The 26,947-nt window shown below is 40.1% G+C and overlaps 1 protein-coding gene across 2 annotated transcripts in view; it reads right to left on the bottom strand.

The window, feature by feature from the left end:
• negr1 (neuronal growth regulator 1) overlaps nt 1-26,947 on the bottom strand; it is a 152,498-nt gene that overhangs the window by 22,242 nt on the left and 103,309 nt on the right. Inside the window, exons 5-7 of one of the 2 annotated variants that reach the window (XM_079642169.1) lie at nt 22,372-22,492; nt 19,700-19,848; nt 10,701-10,742 (exon numbers count right to left, since the gene is read on the bottom strand). In XM_079642169.1, coding sequence (XP_079498295.1) covers nt 10,701-10,742; nt 19,700-19,848; nt 22,372-22,492 — 312 coding nt within the window. The remainder of the gene's footprint in view (nt 1-10,700; nt 10,743-19,699; nt 19,849-22,371; nt 22,493-26,947) is intronic. The other variant, XM_079642170.1, reaches the window with a different exon arrangement.

Here is a 26,947-nt window from a genome sequence, read left to right on the forward strand (position 1 = left end):
GGGGAAGAAATAGCATGAGTTTGGGAGTAACACCCAAGGACACTGACTCTGTTCTATTGCAAAGAGGCACTGTGTGCATTACATTCTGTAACCGGTGTCTTTCTGCTTAAGTAGTAATAACATAACACATCTAACCATGGTTACTGTACACATAAAGCACAGCAGGCTTAGCCTCAGCGGTGACACAAACAGCAAAAATGCACAATCAATATGAGGCTAAACAATTTATTAAATTAAAATGACTAACATTAACAACAAACAACTAACAATAATGTGAATTGTAGTTTTGTATACAAAAGATTGAAATAACAACCCCCCGTTTTGTAAGATAATGCAGGATTGACGCCTTGAAGCTCCAGATGTGTGAATATGCAGTTTAGCTGACGTCTTAATGAAAGCTCCTGCCTCAGCTCCTCATGAGCTGAATATAAAAGAGAAGAGCTTGCTAACAACTGAGCGAGGCTTGAAGAGTGCATTTACTGCATTTCGAAGGGCAATGACAACACATCCAAGGCCTTCTCTCCATTACCGCTAAAAGTGTTCTCCCTTTTGCTTCAAATTACATCCATTTAACATTGCAGAAAAGTGCTCTCACCAGAGAGAAGAGAGAGGAAAGACCTGAAGCACTGCACAGTGTGAACCCTCTGCAACCCACAAGTTGGCCAAAAAGCCATCCTTTGTGATTTACAGCATCCTCTACTGTTAGTGTGTTGCTTTCTTCAATCATCCCCCTTAATGCACTAACTATTAGAGTCTGTCCAGAAAGAGAATACACCCTTGTGTCTCAATTATAGACCAAGACTGAATCTCTACAGAAGCCTTTCTTGGTCATAAAAGGAAATTACTATCCATTTTCTGCTCCAGCTCTCACACAGCATCTGCAGAGTCAGGTCTGTTGTTGGGACCAAAACTCATCTTTCCAACTGAACCGTCTTATTAATCGCTCTGACTGCTGTGACAAAAAAGCCAATTAAAGTGGGAAAAAGATTTGAATTGACAAAAAAACAATCTTCTTGTCCCTTTAACGGTGACTTCCCTTGTGTGGTCTTTTCTTCTTATTTGCCAAACTTTCAATTGAAGAGTGAGAATGGAAAACAGTGTGCAACAACAACATCTACATCAAAACCCGGGGAAGGGTGTCACAGGCCTGAAAGCGCTACAATGCATAATGTGCTTTGATCTTGGGGGTGCAGATGTGTGAGATTTGGTGATCTGCAAACTCTGAAAAGTTATGCTAGAGAAAAGGAATATAAGTGACAGAGACAGGGATAAAAGCACCGCCTGCAACAAGAGCTCAAATGAGAGGTGGGAATAAACACATAAAAGAAAGGAGATTCTTTGGAACAATTTTAAATCTGGATGGCTCTGACAGGTCTTCGTTTTAATACCCACTAAAAATATTATCCACAAAAATACAGAGAAAATTCCATAGAAGATGCGGAAGAGAAAAAGTGAAGTGTGTGAAATAGTTAACTTGTTCTTCTGAAGACAGTTATTACGGTTCCTGTGTGCGCCGCTGCGTTTATTCTGTGTGTGCGTGGGACTCAAAGCATGACCAGGTTTGCAGTTAATGGCCGACACTCCTGAGGAGATGCGAAGTGGGAGAGATAATCAGAGGCAGAGAGGAGATTTGGTACATGTGGGAGCAGGAGAACGAGAGAACTGGAAACAGAGACTCACAGAGAGATGTGGGGTAAGCAGAATCATTTGCTGAGAGGAGAGACGGGCGACACAGCAATTTATATCTGAGACTGACAAACAGGTGAAAAGCAACCTTGAAAACAAGTGTTTGTGGGGGGTACAGCAATGCCAAGGCCCACGAGACAAAAACCTGTTTAGATAGGTACGATAGGTAAGTGGGACTCTTAGAGTTCAAAATGTGTGCTTGATGCTCCGTGAGGGTAGCGTTGCCTGTGGGTACATTTGATGGTCTATGTTTTTGTATTATTTGCCTTATGTTACTATCATTTATTAACTATATGAGTTGTTAAGTAGTGCCATTCTTTCTAAATGATTCAGCAGTATGATAATAAATATAATATCCATTGTCACCCAGAGGATTGTAAGCATATTCTTGTTATTAATACTGACCAATATTTGTATTGGGGAAAACATGGAGCTTGTACGCTGCCTGACTACAGCGTCTTTCTGAGTGGAGGTGGACAGTTCACTGTGCATACTAACTACTGCTGCCTGCACTGGCACTGAATGTTGATTTTTGAAGCATATCTTAAGTGTTTCACAATTAATTAACCAAAGCAAATAAAGAGAAAGAGACATCACGTTGTCTTTAAAGTAATGCTCCCAGCACAGTAAATCCCAAATCTATTTCATCGTCGGTGCTCCTACACTTAACTAATCAGTATTAGCACTTTAGAAAGTGTTTTAGGGCACTGTAATAAAAATCCCAGGCAGCCACAGCTTAAAAGAACCTAAATCATAATGACTCAAATCACACAAACAACTGTGTACCAATCAGCCAAAAAGCAAAAATAGCACTTCCTTTGATTCATTCTCATTAACATGAATTACTGAGAGAAAACAGAAGATCACACGGCAATCATAGCGTCCGCTGTTATTATATAAAAAAGGCTTTCATTTTCCAGGCATGGGTACTGATGATCAACTCAATGAACTCTGGAAACACTGCCATACTTTGATGTTTCCGAGGATAGTGCCGTAAAGCTCAGGAGTGCTATAAAGAGTGATAATTAGTGGTATTACTTAGTGCTGGATGTTTCCTGAAATATTTAGTGCATTATGAGAAGGTTTATACATGTGGTCACTGGAGAATTTTGCTTTCCCATTTCCTTTTAATTATATATAAAATATATATGAGGATTGGTAGAAATACCAGTTTTATTTTCAGTGTACCGTCACTACAGGATTTTGACTTAGGAAACTACAGGCCTCCAGTCACACAGAACTAAAGCCCATCGTCTTTTCACATTGTCCAAGGTTCTCAGGGTCAAATATGATAGATGACATGCCATCTGCTTATCATGCCCTTCCAGAGATGATTGTGGGAGTTAGCACTCGGGTAAAAATTAAGGTCAGCCTATCACCTCAAAACAAACTGTAAAGGACAGGAGTCGGGGTGGCGGTGCGGTGGCCAGAGACGGGTGAAGAGGGGGGGGGGGTTTGCACGGCTCTTCATCTCATCACCATACAACTGATAAGGCTGGTAAAAAATGCACCGCCAAGAAGGATTATCTGAGGGTAGCTCAGCGTGTCTGACACCAGGCATGCTGGGTAAAGAGAGGCTGTTTACTTTAGAGTCTTGTCGAGGAGTTAAATACTGTAGTCCAGTCCTCTAGGTCTAGGATATACAGTACCAGTCTATTCAGACACGACCCTGACGTCAGCTAATCAGTGGGAGATGATTCATTCTATTGAATATTTCATAAATGCAGCGTATTTATAATTTCATTAGCTGGGGGTGACTCACAAAGCCGAGTATTCAGTCGTCACATTGATGACTGTATTGTAATTGCCACTTGACTCGACTTAACTTTAGCACTTCTGGCTCGTGCTTGTGGCTACATAAGAGTTACAAAACAATTTATATTGGAATAAAGCCTCTTACAAATCTGGTGCCTGCTTCGATTTTGACTCTCCAAGTTTCAGAGTGCTTATATGCTAGCCTTAAAAAATTCTGAAAAGACAACAAATGGGAACCAAGTTTGGTTTGAAAAGAATTTAGGAACACACAGACGATAGTGTTATGTAACTGGTGTTTTGTACTGATGACGGGAACGAGGGTGAAACAAAAGACAGCCAGATCCATTCAGCTTATCCAATGGGATCCAGGGAATTCAATATCAATCTCTTAGTATCAGTGTTCTCCTGCTCAATGTCAGAAATAATCCGGATGGAAATGAAGGACATGCTGTGACAGCAAAAGCATATCACTGTGTCTTAACTCAAAGATACCGTTAACAATACTTTAGTATCTTCATCCATGACTTTTATGAATATTTTACTTTTTTGTCTTCACTAGTTAATTCAGGATTACCAGCTCCAAGTAATCCATGTGGACAATGTAGCATATGTTTGAGCATATGTTTTGTTTCATTATATTGGAAGAAGTTAGTAACTGCTGCAGGGCCCAAGAGCAGGAACACTCTCTAACTTTGTAGTATTTTCACCAAAAATATAAACATTACTTTTGGTTTTTACAGTAATGCACTCTGGGTTAAATATGTTAAATATTTTTCAGTGAATACGAGAAGCAGTTTCTTCTTTTCCCTGGCTCTGATGTTAAAGCTTTCATGTTGAAACGTGAGTAGAAAGCGAGCGACTGTTTGATGTGACACCATATTGACAATAGCCCCACAGACAAAGTGCTGTTTCAAACAAAAATAAATACAGGGAATCTTAAAGTCACTTTGGCCTCACAACAAGGCAATAAGCACCAATATTCACACTCAGCAGAGAGGCTGTTTCTCATCCACAATGCAGTGCCTCAGTTGAACTGGGAGAACTTCGTAAAACCTTAATTTAAAATGTTACTTCCAACTGTTGCCCTTTTATCACTATCTATTCCCACTAAGGCTGAAAAAGAAATATGATAACAAGTCTCAACTTTATTAACTTTGAATGCAGGAAGCTAAAGATGCATTATGTTGTAGGGCCAAAGTTAGAAAATGCTGCAACAGTATTTAGAAAAACAGTTAGCTGAAGATTTAATTGTTAAAGTAACGCATTACATGGATTCAAATACAGGTTGAATGTGCGTATGAAGTTTTTCCAGTAATAGTTGGTCTAATATTTACAAAGTGATGGCCAAGAGAGAATATTAATTAGGAACTTAAGAGAAAAAGGCCAAGTTGTTTATTTATTCAGGAAAGTGTAACATCAAAAAATGTAGCTTGGGCTCCGACTTGTACTAACATCAGATAACTGAATAAAGAATAGGAAAAGGAAACTTAATCTTGTTTAAAGTCAACATCCAAAGAAGACGTCACCCAAATATCAGATATAAATTAGCCAGCTATCCTTTGATTATAGGAAGCTTTACATACTGCCTAAAATAATTTGATTAACCCAGCTCCCTGAGCCTTGGGGAGCTGAGTGAGTGACTTTGGAAGAATATTAAATAAGTTAGATTATCTCTTTGAAGTTATCCTCCAGACCTTACATAAAGAAAGATACATGACCTACTCACATTTTAAATCAATCGGAAAATAGTCCACATTAAGCTTCTGAGACTTAATTTTAAAACAGCTATGTACAGACATTGATTTCACAAACATGCAGGGCACCGCTCTGGATTAAAAGTGAACAATTCCTAAAAGGTTGCTCCATCACTGATCCTCTCAAAGTAAGTTCTGTTTTATGACCTACTCCACGATATTACTAAGACACATAAACCTTCACGGACTCATCAATCTTTTTCTTCCTATCTCCTAGAGCTTCATGCTGGCGTGGGGGAGGGTTCAACAAATGCTTCACATGCCAGGCAGCATCAGAGTCTTCTCCTCCTCTGTAATTAGTTCTGATTATACCAGATATTTGAAATAAATAATGCCCTGTGAGGAATGAGGGCTAAGAACAGGGTTAATAGGGGAGCGACACAGTGTGGACCAGTTTCCCTTAGCTACACTCAGGCTGCCTGAATTGTGTTTATTTGGGAGTAAACATGACACATGGGAATCAGAGAGTCACACACATTATGTATAATGCATGTAATATTCCTTGAACCAGCAGCACTGTGCCGCGCAAAAACAAGCAATTGGGCTCAGTACAGTGTTAAGAACATTGTTTTCCAACTGTCACGTGATTTGCGGAGTGAAAGCCTCAGGGAGCATATGCTATTATCACCGATCTACATTTCATTGGGATGACAGGGAGGCACCGAGCCAGATGCTTTCGACTATAGGATCAGTGCTTTACGTTTAAGAGCAAAAACAAATCCATATGCTAAAGATTAAACAAGCTTAAGTCTTTTATTGTGAACAATATGTTACCATATTACCATAGGCAGTGTAAACGTTCATGGTGCTGTGAAATGAAGAGGAGCAATGACAGATGGTTTTTATTGATGTCTACGGTCCCCTGACGAGTGTGAAAATATTGTATGCCATTTATAACATGAGATAAGACAAGATTTCTCTGACGCCCAAGAGATCCAAAATACAGACTGTGATTAAAGCAAACAATACAAAAAATAGCTTTAAAGAAGTTGCTATATTGATTGGTTTTATTTATAGAGAGCCAGGTTAGCTCTTTCCAAATGACTCAAACCGTTTTGCTAAGCTAACTAATGTCTGTAGATGTATATATGATATACAAACATGAGTGGCATCAATCTTCTCGTCCTTTAGTCTAACTTTTGAAAATAACATAAGAAAACCTGCACCCTTAAATGTCAAACTATTCCTCAAATACATTTTCATAATAATAGTATAACAGTTATTATGAAAAAGAGGTAGGAAGCGCTATATTTATTAGAAAGCCGGGTTGTAAAAGTAATACTATAATATCCGAAATGTCAGGGCATACTATTTTTAATATGATCATTATTATTAGATTTGACAATGACCTTAAAGAAATGAGAAGGATATCTTAATAATAAACAGAGTTATGAATGTGATAAAGAGAATGCAACTTTAAGATGTTGTTAACTAAAGCATGTTAGTGCTTTAACCCTTCTCTTGCGTTTCGGGTCAAAAGTGACCGAGTGACTTTGTTTTTGATCACACACAAACACACACACACACACACACACACACACACACACACACACACACACACACACACACACACACACACACACACACACACACACACACACACACACACACACACACACACACACACACACACACACACACACACACACACACACACACACACACACACACACACACACACACACACACACACACACACACACACACACACACACACACACACACACACACACACACACACACACACACACACACACACACACAGTATTATTGTGTTGCATTGTTGGAGAAGCCTGTGACCTAAGATTTTCAACGACATAATTACTCTGTAGCTATGTTAGTTTGACAATAAAGAACCTTGAACTTTGAACCTTGAACCCACACTTATGTCTGTTACGACTTATGTCCCGCCCACACCTTCCAGACAAAACAAGTTACGGGAACCTCTCACTTTCTCGCGCTCACAGGTGCGAGCTCTGGGCCCTCGAGAAAGAAAAACCTCTCACTTTCTCGCAGTAAATGCCCCTCCCTTACCGTCTCTCATGCAGTTATATTTGTTGTGCCTTGCTCATATTTGACTCATTGACACAATGAGTAGGCGACCGATTAAGCGATTTTCTGTCAGAGAGGCTCTGGACACATTTTTTGAACCAGAGATAGAGGACGATGTCTCAGAAATGGAAGACAACAGCGAACCAGACTATGAGCCTAACCAACAGTCAACAGACCAGGAAGCGGCCCCTGAGGGAGAGGCCCCTGAATATTTATTTTTCTCTAAATGTTCATTGAGGAAAACAGTATAGATGTCTTATTTTATATTCATCACAGTGAATGCAGTGAATGCTGAACTTGATGGGCCCACCGGTGGGTCCGGACCATATATAGTACATATAGTTGAAAGTACAAAATGAAACACTGACTGGCTTGTATCAAATCAAAACATCCCAAACATCATTGGAACGGGAATAATCTCAGCTACAACACCAACTAAAGCATTTCCATCTCCAGTAAACACAGCCTAGATGGCAAGCATTTTTATAATATACAGTAATGTACAGTAAGCACTATCTTTGAACTTACTGCAAAATGATAACATGAAATTCACCCCCGGTGTAATTATGTCTGTCAACCCTTGATTCTACTTGCTTTGACTGTTCAAATGAGATGTCAACCATCACAATTGGATAAGGGGTTCCAGAGATATCACTGTGCAAAACACACCGGTCAATTTTGACCGAAAATAGTATGGGAAGGGGGTTATGAACTAATCAAGAGAACGGTTAAAAAAAACATCAGTTTTGATCTATTGAGATAATGCTGCTCATGTTTGTATCTTTAACTCTCAAACACTCACACATTGTATTCAGTACCTTGGAAAAGCAGATGTACATGGCATACGAACCGCCAATTTAATACCTTGTTATTTTGACATATGAATGTACAGTTCCCATTATAACATTTATTATTGATCAGAATTAGAAAAAAGGAAATGTCCGATGGTGACCTCTGAGTGTGGAGCAGTTAGAGACGTGAGCAGCGAGTGAGTCAGGTCCGGCTGAGTGGGAGTGGGTTAAGTCTTGGTGTGAGGGGGTCGCAGCTGGCTGAGGCGGTGGTCACAGTTGCCGTGACGGCAGTGGGCACAAGTGAACGCCTGAAGCTTGGCTTCTTGTTCTTAGGTGGGCAGAGCTGTGCCGGCCATCTGCCACACTTCATCATGGAGGGGTGGGAGGAGTTGTTCAGGACGGTCGTGTCCATCATCCTCCTCTCAGCCTGCAGACTGTGCAGTTCCAGCCCGACCACAGAGTTGGACTTCCTTATTATTGGCATAACCAGCCTTCATGCCACATGCAAATCCAAGAACAGTGCTCTGACCGCGGCTGACTTTCAGCAGCCTGCCGCGCATATTGAAGGATTTCAGTTTCCTCACAGAGAGGGTTGTGATATTTGCCATGTTTCTTTTTTTTCAGCCATCAACATTTTGAGTTTTGTTGATAAAAGCTTAATGTTTCCAACAACTCAAGATAAACTACTACTACTATTATTATTATTACTATTATTATTATTATTACTATTATTATTATTATTCACTACTACTATTAAAGTGTAATTAGTATTGCAGAGAAGTCGGTGATGAAACTGTGTTAATTGTATCCATGTGGATACAGTCCAGTTTGTAATGTAGCTCGAGCAGCAGCAATTTTGTGACTTTGAAATATCATAGTATTCAAAATCAGAGTCAAAACTATTAGATAGGACCTCATTACTTTCACAATTACATAATGGCCTGCCAGATCTATGTTTTGCTTATGTTGTACTGGCACAACAAGGTTAGATAATCAAACACAATGACTGATGTTGCCTATTAACATTGTTTTCTTTATGTAATTAGATTTTCCTTAGTTATTATTTGCCCTTGATCAGTGGCCTGAAACATGCACTTCAGGTGCAGTGAGGGATGAACAATTTTTCCCACTTCACAGATTTGCTTACCTAACACTTATTTTTGGAAGCGCATCTTCCCAAACTCATTCACATGGGAAAAAAGGAGATAACATACTGTCAAATTCATTATTAAACTTGATTGAACAAAGAGCCATTTGCAGGGATCTAAAATAATTGCCTTTGCCAAGTAACTTAGTGAGGGCGCCATCAAAAAATTAACTACAAATACAACTTGGAACAAAACAAGAACAGTGGGATGCTGAGTGAGTTTATCTCCACGATTGAAACCAGTGGTGTTCCTTTGGACCATGAAATTGTCATTTGTTCTGCAAGCGTTACATCAAATGAGAGTTCAGGGTCATGCCAGGACTGTTCGTTGCTGCTAACCTTATTTTAATATGTTATCTGAGGGAATCTCCATGGATAATTATATTTGGCTCAGATAGACAGGTAGGCGAACACGTGCTAATAATCCAGGCCTGTGTGTTCATGAAACACAACATGAAACAATGGTATCCATCCACAGAGCTGGATGGAAAAGTTACGACAACACTGAGCGGATTCACCATGCAGTATGAATCCTCATATGTACTGTAAGTGCAGGTGCAAATGAGCATGTGTGAATATTTCAGGATGTTTTCAATTCAGGGGCTTTTGTGTCCCTACCAGTGAAAGCTTTTCAGTGTGAGTGCTTTCCAGCATGTTCCTGTGCACATGAACAGTATTAAGAAGAAATAATGTAACCATAGTGAGAGATTACATTCTGTGACTTGCTTAAAACCATTAGAGAGAGAGAAAAGACGACCAGGCAGAGGGGATTAATTCGAGCTTGAATGTGGAAGCGGCAGAACATAGTGAGGGAGGGGGGCGGCACAAGGGCGACATTGACAATGTAGCACTGACAACAGCACTGGCAGCAGATCAGGTTAAAGAGTCTGGCAGAAAGCCAACTGATTGTTCTAGAAAGAGGAAAGCACGGGTACAGAAGGTAGAGAGAGGGATATAGGAAGATTAAGACAGAATAGGAGTGATAAAACTAAATAGACAGTCCAGATTCCATCTTACAAAAAATAACAAAAACCAAAGGCCTTAGCCACCAATAGCTTCCTTTAATATACACTGCATTTAGAACTAGAGGAGTGGGGGATTGGTGGTGTTTGAGGTGAAAAAGCCATACAGAGAAGAAGAAGAAGCAGAAGAAGCCATTAGCATTATGAAAAGCATCAGACCCAGAGGCCTGCGGAACAGCCACTTTAATGACACTACTGTTTGCTCCGCGTGGGGGTGGGGGGTGCCGGCGTGGTAATGAAAAGAAGGGTGTTGTGATGGCACAGGCTGCGGGAAGTATATATAGCCACGCTGTATAAGCCAAACCAAAAAATAACAGAAAAAATAAGGAAAGCAAATAAAAAACAAATAAAGGACATACAAAGTACACCCAGCAGGCATTCAAGCCAGCCAATTGTTATAACTCAAGATGGAGGAGAGGATCTCAGCTGGGGTTAGTATGAGGCAGCGGACCTCTTTGCTGATTCGGTGTACAGCATGGTGACATATACTGACCTGGGCTTGAGACAGCACTAGTGGTCGTGGGTTCAATAATTGCTACAGGGGAGGAGAGGGGGGAAGGGGGAGGGGGAGGGAAAGAGGACATTCATGTATTATTAACAGAATGGAGACGTAAAAATAAAAATGCATGCAAGGACAAGGACAGGGAATGGAGACAAATCCTCTCCATGCATTAAGGACCTGTGTCTATATGGCACGATGCACTCCACATGCTCATAAACAACATCTTTTATCACACCAATCGCCTCGGATGTGTACGGGTTACTGCCCAGGAAAAAGGAAAGGAGGGACACCTGGGGAGCTCGGGCAGCTTCTGGGCTCTGGAGGGTTTTATGATTGGGTGAAACACTTTTGTCACACTAATGGTATGCTAAACAACTGGCTCATTCTCCATGTCCTTCTTGTTAGTTGTATGAACCGGCCGAGAACTAAAGGAATAAGGGTTTTTTCCTGCATTTTGAAAGGGAGGTAATTCAACAAAATAGTTAACATTGCTAGTTAACACTTATCTCTACAAGATCTCTAATCCTGCTTGGATAGTGAAATGTATCATCATTCACTCGTATTGTTCAACGGCTTATTTTTACATTCTTCGCTGTTGTGAATTGACATTTTCTAAATACGTAGATTGTTTCTTTTGTAATGTAACATTTTCGTCAAATTGAAAGTTTGATGTAGTTTATTATTATTACATCCATATGCATTGTTTAGAGGTTTTAATATTAAATTGCATGACAACACTGATCAAATGAATGCAAAAAAAGGCAGTTGCTTTTGATTGATCTAAAAATGGCAGGGTTTCTTGAATGATGTCCCCTGCTGTGCTTGTGACGATTCTCTCTGTCCTATCAGTGGACTGCAGTGTTGAAGCTCCACTTTTTGGTATGAGCTTTGAACATCAACAGTGGTCGTACATATAAAGTACCAGATAGTATCAACATATTTTGCTACTGTAAATGCAACCCAAAGAAGAAGGGTTCCAAGCAGAGTTGAGCCTTCAGTTTAAGTGCGCCATCAGTCTGTCTAAGATCGCTTTGTGGACGTCCCAATCTGATTACCTTATGAACTCTTATAGGCTGAGCTACTGGTGGCATTTAGGAAATGGAATAATATAACTTCCTGAAATGTTTACTCCAGGTGTCAAACTATAATAGCTTAGTGTGTCCACGGAAGGATGGCAGGAAAACACCTTCCTTACTTTAGAAGTGCAAGAGTAAAATGTCACACCAAGTAGATCCTATGCTTATTCATATGTATGGTAAACATGTGTCCCAATGGACTGATAATAGATGCAAGGTTGTGAATAAAAAAAACGAGGCATGTATGACTGTTTTAAAACATAGCCAAAAAATAACCACCACACATTTAGGTCTTCATGGGGTTACTAATACGAGGTACTTAAAAATGACTTGGCCAAGTCCTTTGATTTCTGCCTTTTCAAAGTTTGAAGCTCAACCTACTCCCTGATGTGCAGCATCAATTATTCACTGCTGTTTTGGTATTAAGAGATCACTGTAATGTAAACATTACAGCCTATTTGATCTGAAGCTTGAAACAAATAAGTAAATAGCATAGCTTTCTGTTTGGTAAACAAGCTCTTAATTCAAGATAAGCTGTGACGAGCTTTGTGCAGTGACTCATAAATTCGGGAGCAGATTCTGGGATGTCTCGCAAAGCAAAGCTGTACTTTAGCATCAGAGCTCAACTCAAAGTGATTCAGTGGTTGGACTCATAGGGATTTTCTTAGCTTTGAGTATGTGGCACACCAACAGTGCGACTTACACTTGCAGCTGAAAAACTATTTTCTACTCTTTAAAAATGTGAAAACCACCTTTTCCAGAAGGCTTCATGGTGGAGGAGGAGCTTATCCATCACAAGGGAAAGCACCCATGATAACACCTCACAAAGAGAAGAATAATACTCTATACTGTTGCAGTTCACTGCTGTATATAGGCCATGCAATACAGCAGAAGCCTACTTACAACCTCCATTTTAATCAATTTACATGGAAAGGGGAATTGGCCATTTCAATTGTGGGGCAAAAGGGTGCGCTGTCGTCCTCACCGTGCTCTCAATCTGTTTTTTTAGAAGCCATCTAACAACTGGATAATAACTATGTTGACTTTTAAAATGCTACTGATATGCCAACAATAATAAAAACATTTGCTTTCATTTGATTTCATCATTCTTTTTGATGGGGAAACTGTGTAGGAATCAGTATTCACACTTGAAATGCCTTTTCCCTCAGTATATCGGTGGGGAAATGGTCAAATGTATCTTCTCTTCCACAAATGTTTCCACTTTAAGTACTCCTGTGGGAGCCCATATGTGAAGCTAGTTTCGTTTGAGTTTTTTTTCATACAGGCAGGCGCATGCTATCTGATTAATACTTGAGCATGGACTCACCAGTGAATCATTTCATGAGCTCTCAGAGACTCGTCCGTTACTGTGGAACATCTTTTGACATGCAATCTCTCCCTCATAGCTCCACCACACTGACTAGGGCTCTTTCTCTAATTCAGCAGAGCAACGCATCATTTCACGCAGTGTATATGGCAGTCGACCTTGCACTGCCTGCTCACTTGTAAGATAAAACACATTAGTTTTCACAGCTATTTCATTTCATGGATTGCTATTCTCTTTGTTCTCTTTAGACGGGATAATGCAAGAGATTTAAAGAACATGATTTGTAGGAATCAATGTTCACGTGGGGCCTCGCTCGGTTATCTTATCAAAAGCATAATGAGGAGTTAATGCTAAAGCTGCAATGTGACGACTCAAACAGCTACAGTACAGCATATAAGCGGTTCGTCCTTAACATGAGATGGGTTCAAGTATAGTTTTCAGTAGAAAGACAAGATATAAATTTGATAAGACCAGATCAAGACAAAAACCCAAAAGAAGTATTCAACAAAGTGGCTGAATGTGTTGCACAGTCCCAGTATTTATGCCAAAAACAAACACCTGAGTAATTACATGCTGAGTCAATAATATTGATCCTAATACTATCAAACCTCCTCCGACCAATGGCTACATTTTGTGCTAAAGTGAAGTAGAAGTCTTAGTTATTACCTAAATAAGAAGGAAGAGGATGATCCAAAGAAATCCCAATTCATCTTCACTGCTCCATTTGAGTGCATTATCGAGTTATTCTTCATGCAGGGACACATTCCTTGTGTAAACTCTTTAGCTATACTATTTCACATTTCCCTCACAGAGCCCTCAGTGAGGATGGAACGGTCCGTGTTAAAGACTGTGTTAATTAGTGAGCCAGAAAATTACTTATTCATCCTATGTCCTTTTTTAATGCTGTCCAGAGAGTGTATCATCCTGTGAGCATCAACTGGGCTCAGTCATCCAAGGATGAGCGTTCCTAGCAGTGCATCTGGCCTCCAACATGAGTCTGCGAGGTCGGCTGGGTATAAAGTCCATTGCCCGCTGGGCTGCAGGATGAACACTCTGTTTCGGCACCAAACATTTCCTCATCGCAGTGAAACGGTAAAATGTTAATGGATTTTCTGATTGCCTAAATATGGAAATTCAGGCATTCAAATGATAGGTGAATGGCACAACACTGTAAGGGTGCTCTTGAGAGAAATAAAGGACACTGCAACACCAGCGTGTTACATTTTTTAGCACATTTTGATATGTGACTATTTGAAAATTAAACCACCAACAACTATGTCAAAAATAATCCATTGTGTTCATTTTAAAACACTGAAATGCAATCAGAAAAAAAGATGAATACTGCCTGGATCCAGCTGGTTTTATGAGCAATTTAGGCAAATGAGAAGAGGAGGTAGGTATTTTTACAAAAGATAAAAACAACTTGCATAAACATGCCTTCCAATCCCCACATGGCTCCAGTATTATTTCCCTACATTAGAGGCTGCAATCATACACCAACATTTCAGGTATCACCTTTAGCTCCCATTTTCCTGCATCTCTGCTCCATGACTCAGATACAATCACACGGTTCGAGAGCAAACAACATCATCAACAACAATGGCAGATGAGGAAACATGTTGAAATGACACGTACACATGGGGTGATTGATAAGCGTGACAAACGAACATGGCGTTCATTAACCAACTAGCCAGCATTGTCTGTCTTGCCTGAGGGAGGCTGTGCAGTGTCGGAGAGAGAGAGAGAGAGAGAGAGAGTAACTATTCTTCTCCCCCATCAGTCCCTTCCGATTACTGGTTGGGGGGGGGAGGAGGGGAGAGGAGAAAGGAGGAAATGAAGGCAGAGGTATAGGCGGAGAAAATCTCCTCCAGGACTAAGCCGAGGTGGGCTGGGGGATAAGAGCTTGACCAATTAAGCTGGAGGACTCCTCAGAAAATTGGAGTGAACGGCCTCAGTCTTTTCATCGAAGTTCACTTCCATCTAACACATCAAATGGGAAGTTGAAATAAGGATTGCTAGTTTGCTCTGCTAAATGCATAAAGTGTGTGTGAGTGCCGTCTCTAGATAGTGTGCATGTGCAAGGAGAGACTGTCAGAAACACAACCGGATGATGCTTAGGTATATAACATGTGTTTCCCCTGTGTTCTCTTGAACAGACAGGGGCTCCAGAAACTTCTTAATAAAAAAAAACTTGTTATACAGTTTTATAAAGTATTTATTTGTATTCTACAGGAACACGGAGGCATGACTTATGGATGACTTCATATTAACCCCAGTTTCTGCATCATGCATTACCGTTACATTGAAGTCCAAGGACGATACAAACATGTAATACTTTACTTTGTATGAAAGTATAAATAATTGGAAGTAGTCTAACCATGCAGCGGTATTATATACCAATTGAAAGGATAATACAAATACTGTCAGTTTTGTACAAATAGAGCAGAGATATGCCATCTCTATGTTTGTATGGAATTGAAAAGCAATGCTCATAATGGTTCAAAGAGTCTCAGTATTCCTGCGATACTTTCAGAACAGCGGTAAATGATGCTCAACAGCCTTGAATTGAACACAGTCTGGGCCCAACTCAGTAGTATGTCTGTTTATTTCTAGAAGAAAATAACAAAGTATTTTAAACCATCAATCATAAACTAAAGATTATGTTGACTTTGTATGCGTGTAACACAGGCTATTCTCATTAATGACTAGATTATAAAACATTATCGCCGTCACAGTGTGCTGAATCAAAGCTTTTTACCGCGCACATCTGTAACCGGTTGGGCTGTTAAAACAGAAGGTTTCTAATCTTCTGCGGCTTTAACCTTAACTTTCCCCATGATCCAAACTCAAAAAGACCATGTGTTTGAGGAGAACTTGAATAAAAAGCACACGCTATATAGTATAGTAATTCCTAAACAAAAAATTGCAATGCAAGCACTTATGATGTCTACACTTCTGAACATTTCAGCAAAACGATATGGTTCGTAATCAAATACATGCTGACTGTAACATCTGCCCACAAAACTAACTCATTTGGGCAAGCTGTGGCTTCTTCATGGCAATAACTTTAATGTGCAATGTCGAATAACTCAATAAGTAACATCAGCATATCATACTGCAGCTGGTTTAACCCACTCCTCATTTTGTAAGAAACTGACGATCCAGTACCACTCTCTGCAGGTTTTGTTTAACTTTACTGCTTTGGTTTTGTACAACTGCTAATACAGACCGTCACTATTAATCTATGATTTTCTCCGGAATCTGAAACCTCATTAATTGAGATTACTTTTCTGTTGTTACAGTTATTGAGAGAAGAAAAAACCTGCGTCTTGTGATTGAATCTAACTGACTGAAAATAAATCACAGCAGGAATCAGACCCGTGAAATCTCTGGTTCAGTTGTGATGAATTAAATACAATATTTAATCTGCAAAGATATATAGAGGCAGAACATCTTCCCAAGTTATTTCTGATTATGTGTATGCAATCATTCAAGCTTATTTACATCTTTGTTACTAAACAGCTGTTCAGAAGTGCTCTTTTCTGCTTTATTATTTGTTCATTCAATGATTATATTGTGTTATTCAAAAAGCAATCAGAAAGGAAAACCTTTTTGCAAACACAAACACAGAGTAGTGACAAAGAGGATGTATGCTTTCGTTCTGCTCCGAAGAATTCAGTTTGTGTTTTACCACCACTTTAAATACACAGCTTAAAGTGGTACTTAGCTGAAAGAGATCACAATCCCTGACTAATGGATAAGCAGCACAGAAACCCACTTGGTTTCAACACAATTGGCAGAATCCAAACCAGCACATCCGCACACAGTGATGATATAGCCGTCAAGAATGCAGAAATAAGCCAGAACCTACCATGGATGGCCAGGATGCAAATTGTGTTTCTCATGAAACAGAAACCAAACAGGCTGTCTTCCAGTGGCTGCTTTGGACGGAAGGCAGTGGAGAGAGGCCTTTCCAGGGTAACAGTTAATCTCATCAGAGATAATGGCAAGCCTTTTCCCAGACTGATTTAAAGTGGCTATGTCAGGTTAGAAAAAACATGATTTACACTGCTGAAGGATAAGCACATTTAAACTTCAGAATCTTGAAAATAATCCTAGTGCTTTGTATTTCGGTTTATATTTAATATTTGCACCTAGTGGATGTATTTTAAGAAGGCTATTTGGATTGGGTTGACCTCACTTGACCCTATCAATTCATGCACAGTAATCAAACCTTGTTATATAATAAAAACATCCAAATAAACTATTGCGCATACATAAATACTCAATTACTTCACCACAAACCGTCCACACTGTGTTCGCACTTAACATTCACCTCGATGTATGATGCTCTATCAAATATGCATGCCCTTTTCCCCTTTCCCATCTCGCTCATCAATAGCTATCGACTGTTTCCAAAATAGCAATCCAAAGTCACCGGTGGTGAAATCTAACCTCTGGGTTTTGTTATTTGCGTCAATGTACCGGTGAGAACGCTGTGGCGATTGCATGCCATTTCTCATTAAGAGCGACAGCAGAATTGGCTTGTCTTCTATAAGTGGAGATCATGAGAGAGAACGGAAGAGACTAGAGATGCTGTGTGTGTGCAAGAAAGAGGATGATAGAGAGGAAGAATGAGAGACAAGGGGGGGGGGGACAAAGAGTAAGAGAGTGAGATAAGAGAATCAGAGAGACGATGCCACAATAGAGAGACAGACAAAGAGATAAAGAGAGGGAATGAAGGAGAGAGAAGTTGGGGTGGCAGCACAGGAAGCTGCTCCTGACTATTCTGAGGGCTGCTTTGCCGCTTCTGCCTTTGAGGCCCTGCTAGTGTCACATTAAGATCATCCATTTGAGGATCTCAGACAAGCCTTTGATGTTCTTTGTGCATACACAAACAGGAGAGTGGAGTGCTCCTTTGACAATTGCCAACTCTACAGAAATATATTTTTCATATTCTGAATCGCTGGCCTGCCAGGGACGATGTTATCATCAGAGGGTTCAGCGCAAACTGGTGAATAATTTAATTCACCTGTTCATATTTCATCACTGACTACATTTAATGGAATTGTTCAACCATACTAACCCTCAAACGTTAAGGAAGAAAATATGTTCACCCTCGGCCTCCACTTTTGCAGGTTGGCAGATAAAGCAGGTGGACAACATAGCTGAAATGCCAAACAATGTCGTCCTAGAAATACTTGAGTGCAAGTACAAGTTTGCGAATGTGTGTAGATGGATTTTGTAACATTCTCCGAGAACTATGTAAAAAGCCACTTCCCATAGAGACTCAAAGCTGAGCACACGCAGTGAGGGGAGTTGCTGTGAACTACAGATCTTAGAATGTGTTCAAAATGATTGAAGAGGATTTCCCTCTTTTGAAATAGAGGAAAATGTAACCCTGTTTGTGCACCAGGAATCCAAACAGTCTTCTCTGTTGATTGACCTGTTGACAGACCCTAGCTTTTAAAGCACTACATTGGGAAAAAGGCTTGGGGTATTTCAAAGGTTTTTTTATCTTTTTAGATTTTTTGTGTTTTGATCATCTCTGAAATAATGGGCCTATTAAGGAAACCAAGAACTTCATTCAGACATTAAAATCACCAGTTAGTCTTTTAATAGACTAATAGCCTTGTTTTCATTCAAATCTAGAGTGTATTACTTTTCAGAGGCTTTTCAAACTCAAAGCTATCTAAAACGATTGAAAGGAGGTTTCAATACACCACATCACCTGTCCCAGTGCTCAGTCAGGATCTCGTCATACAATGGCATCTGCCTTTACTGTATGTGTTGGCTTTCCTATAAGGGTTATCTGAATAATTGATCCTATAATTACTACTTTGTTAATATCCTTTGCTATTCTTTCCACAATGACCCAAATACCCATTGCACTGTAGTTGTAATGCCTCCTCTAATGTTGCCTGGGTGGAGAGTTGACAGCCACATGACTCAATACATATCAAGCCCACAAGCCCTCAACCTAAGGGTACAATGTTGTTGTAGTTGCTGCTGCCTGAAGAGTGAATCTGGGTTCATGCCATGGTAAGCAGCTGTTTTTTGTCTGCACCTGTTTTGGGAAAGCTTTTTCTATGCTTCAGGTCGCTTAGCAAATCATCTATTTTTCAGTACCTGCATTTATAAAGAATCCTTCTCTAAATCGTGTTAAATATCTACAGTCTATTGCTGATGCACCACCAGTTTAGCCTCTGATTATTTGGCCTCTTCGGATATTAGTTAGAGCCTCATGGCATCTTGAAAACTGTGAGTTGGTGTTTTTGTCCAGTACACATGCAGATGTAGACTTTAAAGCAAACACACAACAACACCCACACACACAGACTTTGCAGCAATAATAGGCAATCAACATTCACAAAGCTGATGACAAATAAACCATTTCCACTGGTGACATGTGAGCCCCCAGTTGCAGCACTGGGTTTGATGTTAGCTTTTCTTCCTATATAAAGAATGCTGTGGCAAAATGAAAACACTCCTGAGCACACAAACCCCCGCTGACATCCACACAACCTGTCAGCCCTCTCACTCTCCACCACACCAGTTAGCTACAAGCAGATAGAATGACAACTTACGAATGAGAGGCACACTGGCATTAGCCGTCCCTAGCTTGTTGGTGGCGACACATGTGTAGTTCCCGTAACGATCCTCTGTCATGTTGTTCACTGTGAGGACTGATCTGGAGCTGAGGCTCTTGATCTCGATGCCTTGACCCTTGTTAATCCTGAAAACAGAACACAATCGCAAGAAATTAAGTCACACACAATGAGTTAGTTGGGGGTGCGCCTTGTGTCAAGGACGGTACAAATGTTTGTAGTCCTTTAGTGGATCTTCAGATTGTACAGTACTTCATCATCCTCTTCAACAGATCTATTTATCCCTTGGACTGTCACGTCTGCCTTAGAGAAACGCTTTGAAGGACTGAGAGGGGAGAGAAATGACCCGGAGTTGAACCAGCTGGGTGCCACTTGACATGTTGTTCATTGTTGTGTTGCAGGTGCAGAAGGAGTTCAATAAATCCTATTCCAGTTGTGCTTGGCATTAGGATGGAAGCCCTGAGAGGCAGGATGGGAAAACAAATGTAGGGGCAATGCTTGATGTCTAATCGGTTTGATATTGAATTACTTAAGCTTAAAGTAAATTAACCATCGGAGACTCAATGTAATACTGAGGTTGTTTTTAGCCTCAAATTATATAATGATCTTAACTTTAAATTAAAAAGAATGAATGACAGCCTCTCAAAGACAGTAATGTTGGCCGGCATTCCCGCAGGTCTCAAAGGCTAGAATGTATCTCATACATAAGCGTTATCGCCCAAATATTTTTTTCTCCACTCTGGATCTCATTGTCTTCTATTCATCTGTGCCATACAATTGACAAATGTACATTTTTTTTGTTTGGTAATCATGTAGGTCTTTAGCAGCTTGTAGAGATTAGAATGCCCGCTATAAAAGTAACCCACATCCTGTTAGTGAGATTAACAAAGATGATCGGGTTTGATTTCATTGGTGTGGTTGGTTTTACTGCTACAGTATCACCTTTGAAATGATAAATCCTAAAAACCTCCAGAGTCAAAGATTTTCTCTGTTGGCCTTGCTGTGGCCCCCTGTGATCTTTAGCTTGGCTGGAGTTGCTCTGAGAGGACTGTGATTGGAAACACTGTGTGTGACCTTATGTCCAGTAAATATCTGCGAATCTGTTGTTTCCCCTCCCATGGTGATCTCCTCCAATGTAAGCTGAACTTTCACTGATAATCTTAGCGGGGGTCTCGCCTTTCCACTATTTTAACATCAAACTAGTCAATGCTCCCTTTTGTCAAAGTGAACGAAACACCCCCTACCCGCGCACAATAACACACTCAACCACTTCTATTCAAGAGTGATTTCCGTCACACATCAAGAGAAAGACTTGGTTGTCAAAACTGTCACTCTATTTCTGACAGAGATAGGCTGGCAGCAGCAATATACTGATAGTATGGCTTCATCCAGACAGCCTAAATACTGTATAAAACGGCCTTTCCCATTCACAGTAAATGGGAAACATAGTATTGGAAGTCAGTGGTAATGTCGTACAGACGCCACAAATGTTCTGCGCTGAAGTCCTTCTACCAAAGTCCTTTCCTTGCTGTGGAGTGAATGAAGAAATCACCAGTTAGCCATATAAGAAGTCACAAAAAGAACGAGTCCTTGAATTAAGTAAAGACTAGAATCATGCCAACTTGCCTCCTTAGCAATTTGAATAAATTGAATCCAACCCATAATTACAATTAGCACAGTGTGAGCTGATGATTGAAATTGTGCTCACCAGGAGTGGGTAAATGATGGGTAATGGGGGTAATTTGGTTTTCAAATTCAAGAACTGACGTTGATTCTAGGCTGATTGATGTATATGCTGCAAATGATTTAAGCCGCTTGCCAGCAAACATTTTATTAAGATGCAAGGTGAGGACAAAGCACAAATGACTCTTGCAGGGACATTTGTGTTGGCTCTCCCTGGAGGATGGACAAATGGCACAACAAACCAAGGCATTGTCTCTAGGAAAAAACAAACAAATGAAAACCCAAACTTTCTAATCGCACTACTACGCTTACTTTTCGACAAAGAAGTATGACCTAATACTGTCTAAAATCCGCAGATTTGTATTCAAACGGTTTATCATAACACACCTTGAGAACCTCAGTAATACGAGTAAATATACATTTTAATTTTGTATTTGTTTATTTTACATTTAATTCCGAAAGAGGCTTTGTGGTTTTTATTGAATTACTGTAGGAATAGTTCACAAGAAGTAAAATTAACATTTTAGGCTTTTCAAGGATTGATTAGCTGTAAGTATTAGATCATGTGTGACACACTTACTAAACCCATTTCATATTTGAGCTAAAATTACCTTAAATACTTAATATCACATAATTAACCAATTGTATAGTATCCATAGTCCTACAGGTTTAATAACCCCACATTTCTAGTGACAACCTCGTGCCAATGTAGTTCACTTTTAAATGCAAATAAATGCTGACTTTATGATTTATATTTCACAATAGTTATAACCATCTGTTATTAATGTTTTCTGTACTTTTTTCAGAAAATAATTGATACGCCAGCTCACTTCAGAAACTCTTCAGCCATGATGAGCTACAGTATGATGTCATGCAACAGTAAAATGAGGCAGCCACATCTAGTGGACATTTGGGGATGTCAACAACACACTTTATTTAGACAGTTAATACAATCAAACTGGGCTCACCTTTTTTCACCCTTGTACCACTCGAATGTTGGAGGGGGGACAGCAGCTGCCTCGCACCTCAGCAGAGCCGTGCGTCCCAGACCAACTCCATGGCTTTTCATCTCATGGATAGTAGGAGCAACTGGAGGAGACCAACAGAGAAGTTTCTGGGTCAAACATACAGTTCCAGTCAAAAGTATGTGTGGTATCACCAGCATGAATGCAATCTAAAGGGAAAGGTGTTGGTCCTAATAAAACAGGAAGCCCTGAGGGTGGAGGGTTGTTGAACTTGAGAAAGACAACCTTCAAATTCTTGATCACTGCACACACATTATAAAGTGTAAATTCAACACTCAGAGTCTACAGAGGCGGAGTTGGGGAGGGAAGAGGGCATCCATCCCCAATGTTAGAAAAATAAATGAATTGCACTGCATGGTGATAAATGGCTTAATGGAAGTTCAAAGACTCAATGGCACAGGAAGGTTCTGTGAATACAAAATGAGTCTCCTTTCATGTGCTGAAATGTGCTGTAAATCTCTTTGCCTGTGTCATGAAGGCAGCTTTGCTTATAGAAGTTTTTCTAACGCATACCCGTCCTTTTGTACTTCAAATATGTACTGCTTATAGTTACACGGCCTTTAAAAAAAATCATATTAATTAATTGAGGTTATATAGACTTATAACAATGGCATTCTGATGCTTGAACAAAAAAAAAAAAATAAAGCACTTTTTCCATTCCCTTCCCGTCACATAATAGGAATACAAATGTTAAACTTGTTATAATTATAACAATTGGCTATTGTTGGTATGATTCTTGATTCATAAACTGGCCAAACAACCAAAAAATGAAAGATGGAGGAAAGCTGTGCTTGCAGTAAGTAGCACTGTTCCTCACTGAACTGACTGAATGCATACAGGGGTCCATGCCCGCTGGAAACGTTATGATTGGCTTCCTGCTTCTCCATTAATCAAAAGGAGAACCAATCATAATGATGCACTGCTTCAATCTGACATTGTTTATTTTGTAAACTTGGCTTGACTCTCACCAGCCTGACAAATAATAAAACTGCTCTAAACAATCAGATGCACAGTCATTTGACATACAATACAGGCTAAATTACTTTGTGTCATTCACACAGACTCTGATTAGAAGCAAATGATACAGGAAAAAACTGGAACTTCCCGGGTCAGTTCTGCAGCTAGCAGTAAATTGCCCAGCCATGTCTGAGAGTGAGAAGTGGACTATTTAAATTCCTGACAATGAGCCTTTCTAATACCTCATTCACACCAACGGTGTTTCAGGGCCGGTTCGGAGCTGGAGCTTGAAAAGCACCGGGTTTTCCTGTTCACACCGTAGCGGAGCGGCCTCTTAGCTCTGGTCGTCAGAAGAGGTACAGAGGAAGCTGGAGCACAATCGGCCATTGTTGTTGTTGTTGGTGTGAGCTGTGAGGGGTTTCCGCGCATTTGGCTTTATGAAGCAGGCACGCAAACGGTTACGTCATGACGCAAACGATGACGCAATGACGCAGCACCAGTCGGACTCTGGGCAGTGTGAAAAGAGCCGGAGCTAAACCGAAGAACCGGTTCTGAACCTGAAAAGCTCCAGCACGGAGCTTGAACCGGAGTTGCGTTGGTGTGAATGAGGTATTAGTAACCTGTCAGTCTGAGATCTCTGCCTTTGTCCAGTGTGGGAGCATGGCCCCTGCCTGCAAACATTCCAATTGCATATGAAAATATTCTGGACAACCTCAACATGGGCAGCACATTGGGACACACCTTTAAGTACTAACTGGCATCACACTCCCAAAACGGCATACAGTGACACATTAATATAATAAACATATCTATTCCTACTTAATACAAAGAGTATTGTGCAATTCAGTTACATTTAAGTAGCCACATGCTTATATATGGCCTATATGTGTGTTGTTGTTGTGTTGTGAGCCAACCGGAGAAAATCAGCATTGATAGATGACGTGGGATCCAACAAATCTGTGCGAGGTGAAACAGCTACCTGTGAGCATTTGTACATGTGGCGTATGATCATGTCTGAGAGGCGCACTGAGGCGACATTGCGCTCTGTGATGATTGATGACTTTCCGCCAACCTTCTCCTGTATCCTAATGAGCACATTCGTATTACTAGTGTATCTTGATTTTCTGTCCTTGCTTATGTGTAGTAAGTATACAGTTATTTCCTTTCTTCTTCGACTGGGCTGAATAATCAGAAGGCATTTAGACAGTGATTCAGGCGCTGAGCAATGCTAGAGCTTTTCCTGTTCATATATCATTGTATGAAATGTTGGATGGCGCCATGCTGGGGGGCATTAGTAGACCTTGACGGGATGTCTGGCTGTGTGTGTGTGTGTGTGTGTGTGTGTGTGTGTGTGTGTGTGTGTGTGTGTGTGTGTGTGTGTGTGTGTGTGTGTGTGTGTGTGTGTGTGTGCCCCTGTTACTTCAAACTACCCAATCTCAAAGCATCAACTATTTTCCGGCTAAATCTCGCACATGTTACAGATTGCTATAAAACTGCAGCTATTTTGTTTATCATAATCAGTATTAATGTTACGCACACCATAAAGACAACCAACTTAAAAATGACTAGTCCAATCAGCATCTTTGCAGAAGAGCAACAACAAGCTAGAGCAAAATGGTGTCTAATGCATGTGACAAACTCACAATGTTTGCATTAAAAGAGCACTAAGAAGAGATGTACAATATTTAAAGGAAAGTAAAGGAACAAGGGTAGACAATTGTAAAAGTACTCTACAGCACAGAAATATAAGCCAATAAAAAGTATGGCAAAATCAATACAGTATGCCGACAGACAGACTTACAGAATCCCTGTAATCCTCCATTGGTGTCATTGTGCGGGGCCATTGATTATGTTGAATCTCTGAAAGCACCAGGGTGACCTGGCGGTCGGCCGAACAGGAGCTAGGGAAGCGGACATGTTGGCCAGGCAGGTGTGTCAATACTTGAAACCTCACTCAGGGAGCCAGTGTCTTTTATGTTAAAAATTGAGGACTGAATACAACACTGGGAAACTGTCCAAATGTGTTCCTTTGACATATTTGAATAGTTGTATTTCTTTTTTCGAACTTGGAACATTTTTATGTTTTCCCTTTATTTATTAACAACTGGATCAGCTACTGTATTTGCCAAAAAAAACATGGATTACCGTCCTTCATTAAAAGTTGGCTAAAATCCTGGCAAGCATCAAACGTTTAAACAACAAAGTAATTAAGAAATAATTTGTTATAAATATCTTAAAATAGCACAAACAGTGTCAGTATATGCCATATTTCCTAGTGGTTTGAATAAGGAGAAGTCACTTTGAATATAAATTTGGTTTCTTGACCAAAATAGACCAATGTCGGTACTGGTTTACGGTTCATGTATAATCGTCTCGGCACATCTTATAAAGGTCGACAGGAAGATAGCTTCTATGCTTCAAATGACTAAAATTGCTATTTGGGCAAAAGTAATTGTTCGTCTCATAACTCAAGTCTATAACTTTTGCAAGATAATGAAATTGAGAAAAGAACCTACCCATAATGTTGTAGGCGGTCCAAAAAGCTGTGCTTTTATATGCATATCAATAATATCAAGTCGTTCCAATTTAAATCCTGGCTGGGGTCTGTTAAGACAGATCACAGCCATAAAATCCGGTTCAATCCAATAATTCCAATTTCAAAATGCTGGCATGTCCTATATCATCATATACCGTAAAATATACTATCAGAATTTGGAGGGGGTAATGCAAAGTAGTGCACTAAAAATCATGATGGCCCAATAATCCAGGTAATTTAGTGTCTACAGCATGCTGTGGTGGTGCTGTAAATCATGCCTGGAGTCATTGCAACTCCACCAGATGGGGTAAGGGGTTTGCTCTAGAAATAGCACAGGCATGTTGGAAAAATGGGTGCTGTAAGGGCCTGCCGGGTGACAAATGGCCGGTTGTGGGTCGATCACAAACAGTCTTCTATTACATTTGTATAATGCTGGGCTTGACATCAAAACAAAGACGATGGCTCCACTTGTACATCTCTATGACACGCATGAACACAAGCATGTTAATGTTGAATACAAGGGTTAACCTTTTCTCCATCTAATATTAATGGACAGGGTTTGTTCAGAGAGCATCGCACCTTAATGTACAGGGCCTAACCAGGTCGCCTGCATTAAGTAATCCTCCTGTGACTATTAATGATTAATTGCTGCGATTCAAGACTGAACATGATTTATTTAGCTAGAAACTATTGTTTGCCAAGAGAACCCAGAGAACGCAGGCTTTTTAATTAAAAGATCAATTAATAACCCTACCTCTTCAGCCAGATTTGAAAATGAGTTTTCATTGCAATTAAGGAATGGACTCATCAGTGCATGACTTATCAGCTTACACACAGAGACACTGTTCCCCACTGCCATCTGTGGGCTTCATTGTCCTGTTTTTTTTGTCAGTAAGGAATGGTTTTGCTGCCAAGATTTATTAATTAATTAAGATTTCTATTCAGGAAAGCTAGGGAACATTGTGTTCCTTCTTTTTAAACAATGCAAGGCATATAAATAACCGGCTTAGTGTGCAGGACTGTGAG

Source organism: Notothenia rossii (assembly GCF_949606895.1).
Source record: "Notothenia rossii genome assembly, chromosome: 1".
Taxonomy (NCBI): Eukaryota; Metazoa; Chordata; class Actinopteri; order Perciformes; family Nototheniidae; genus Notothenia; species Notothenia rossii.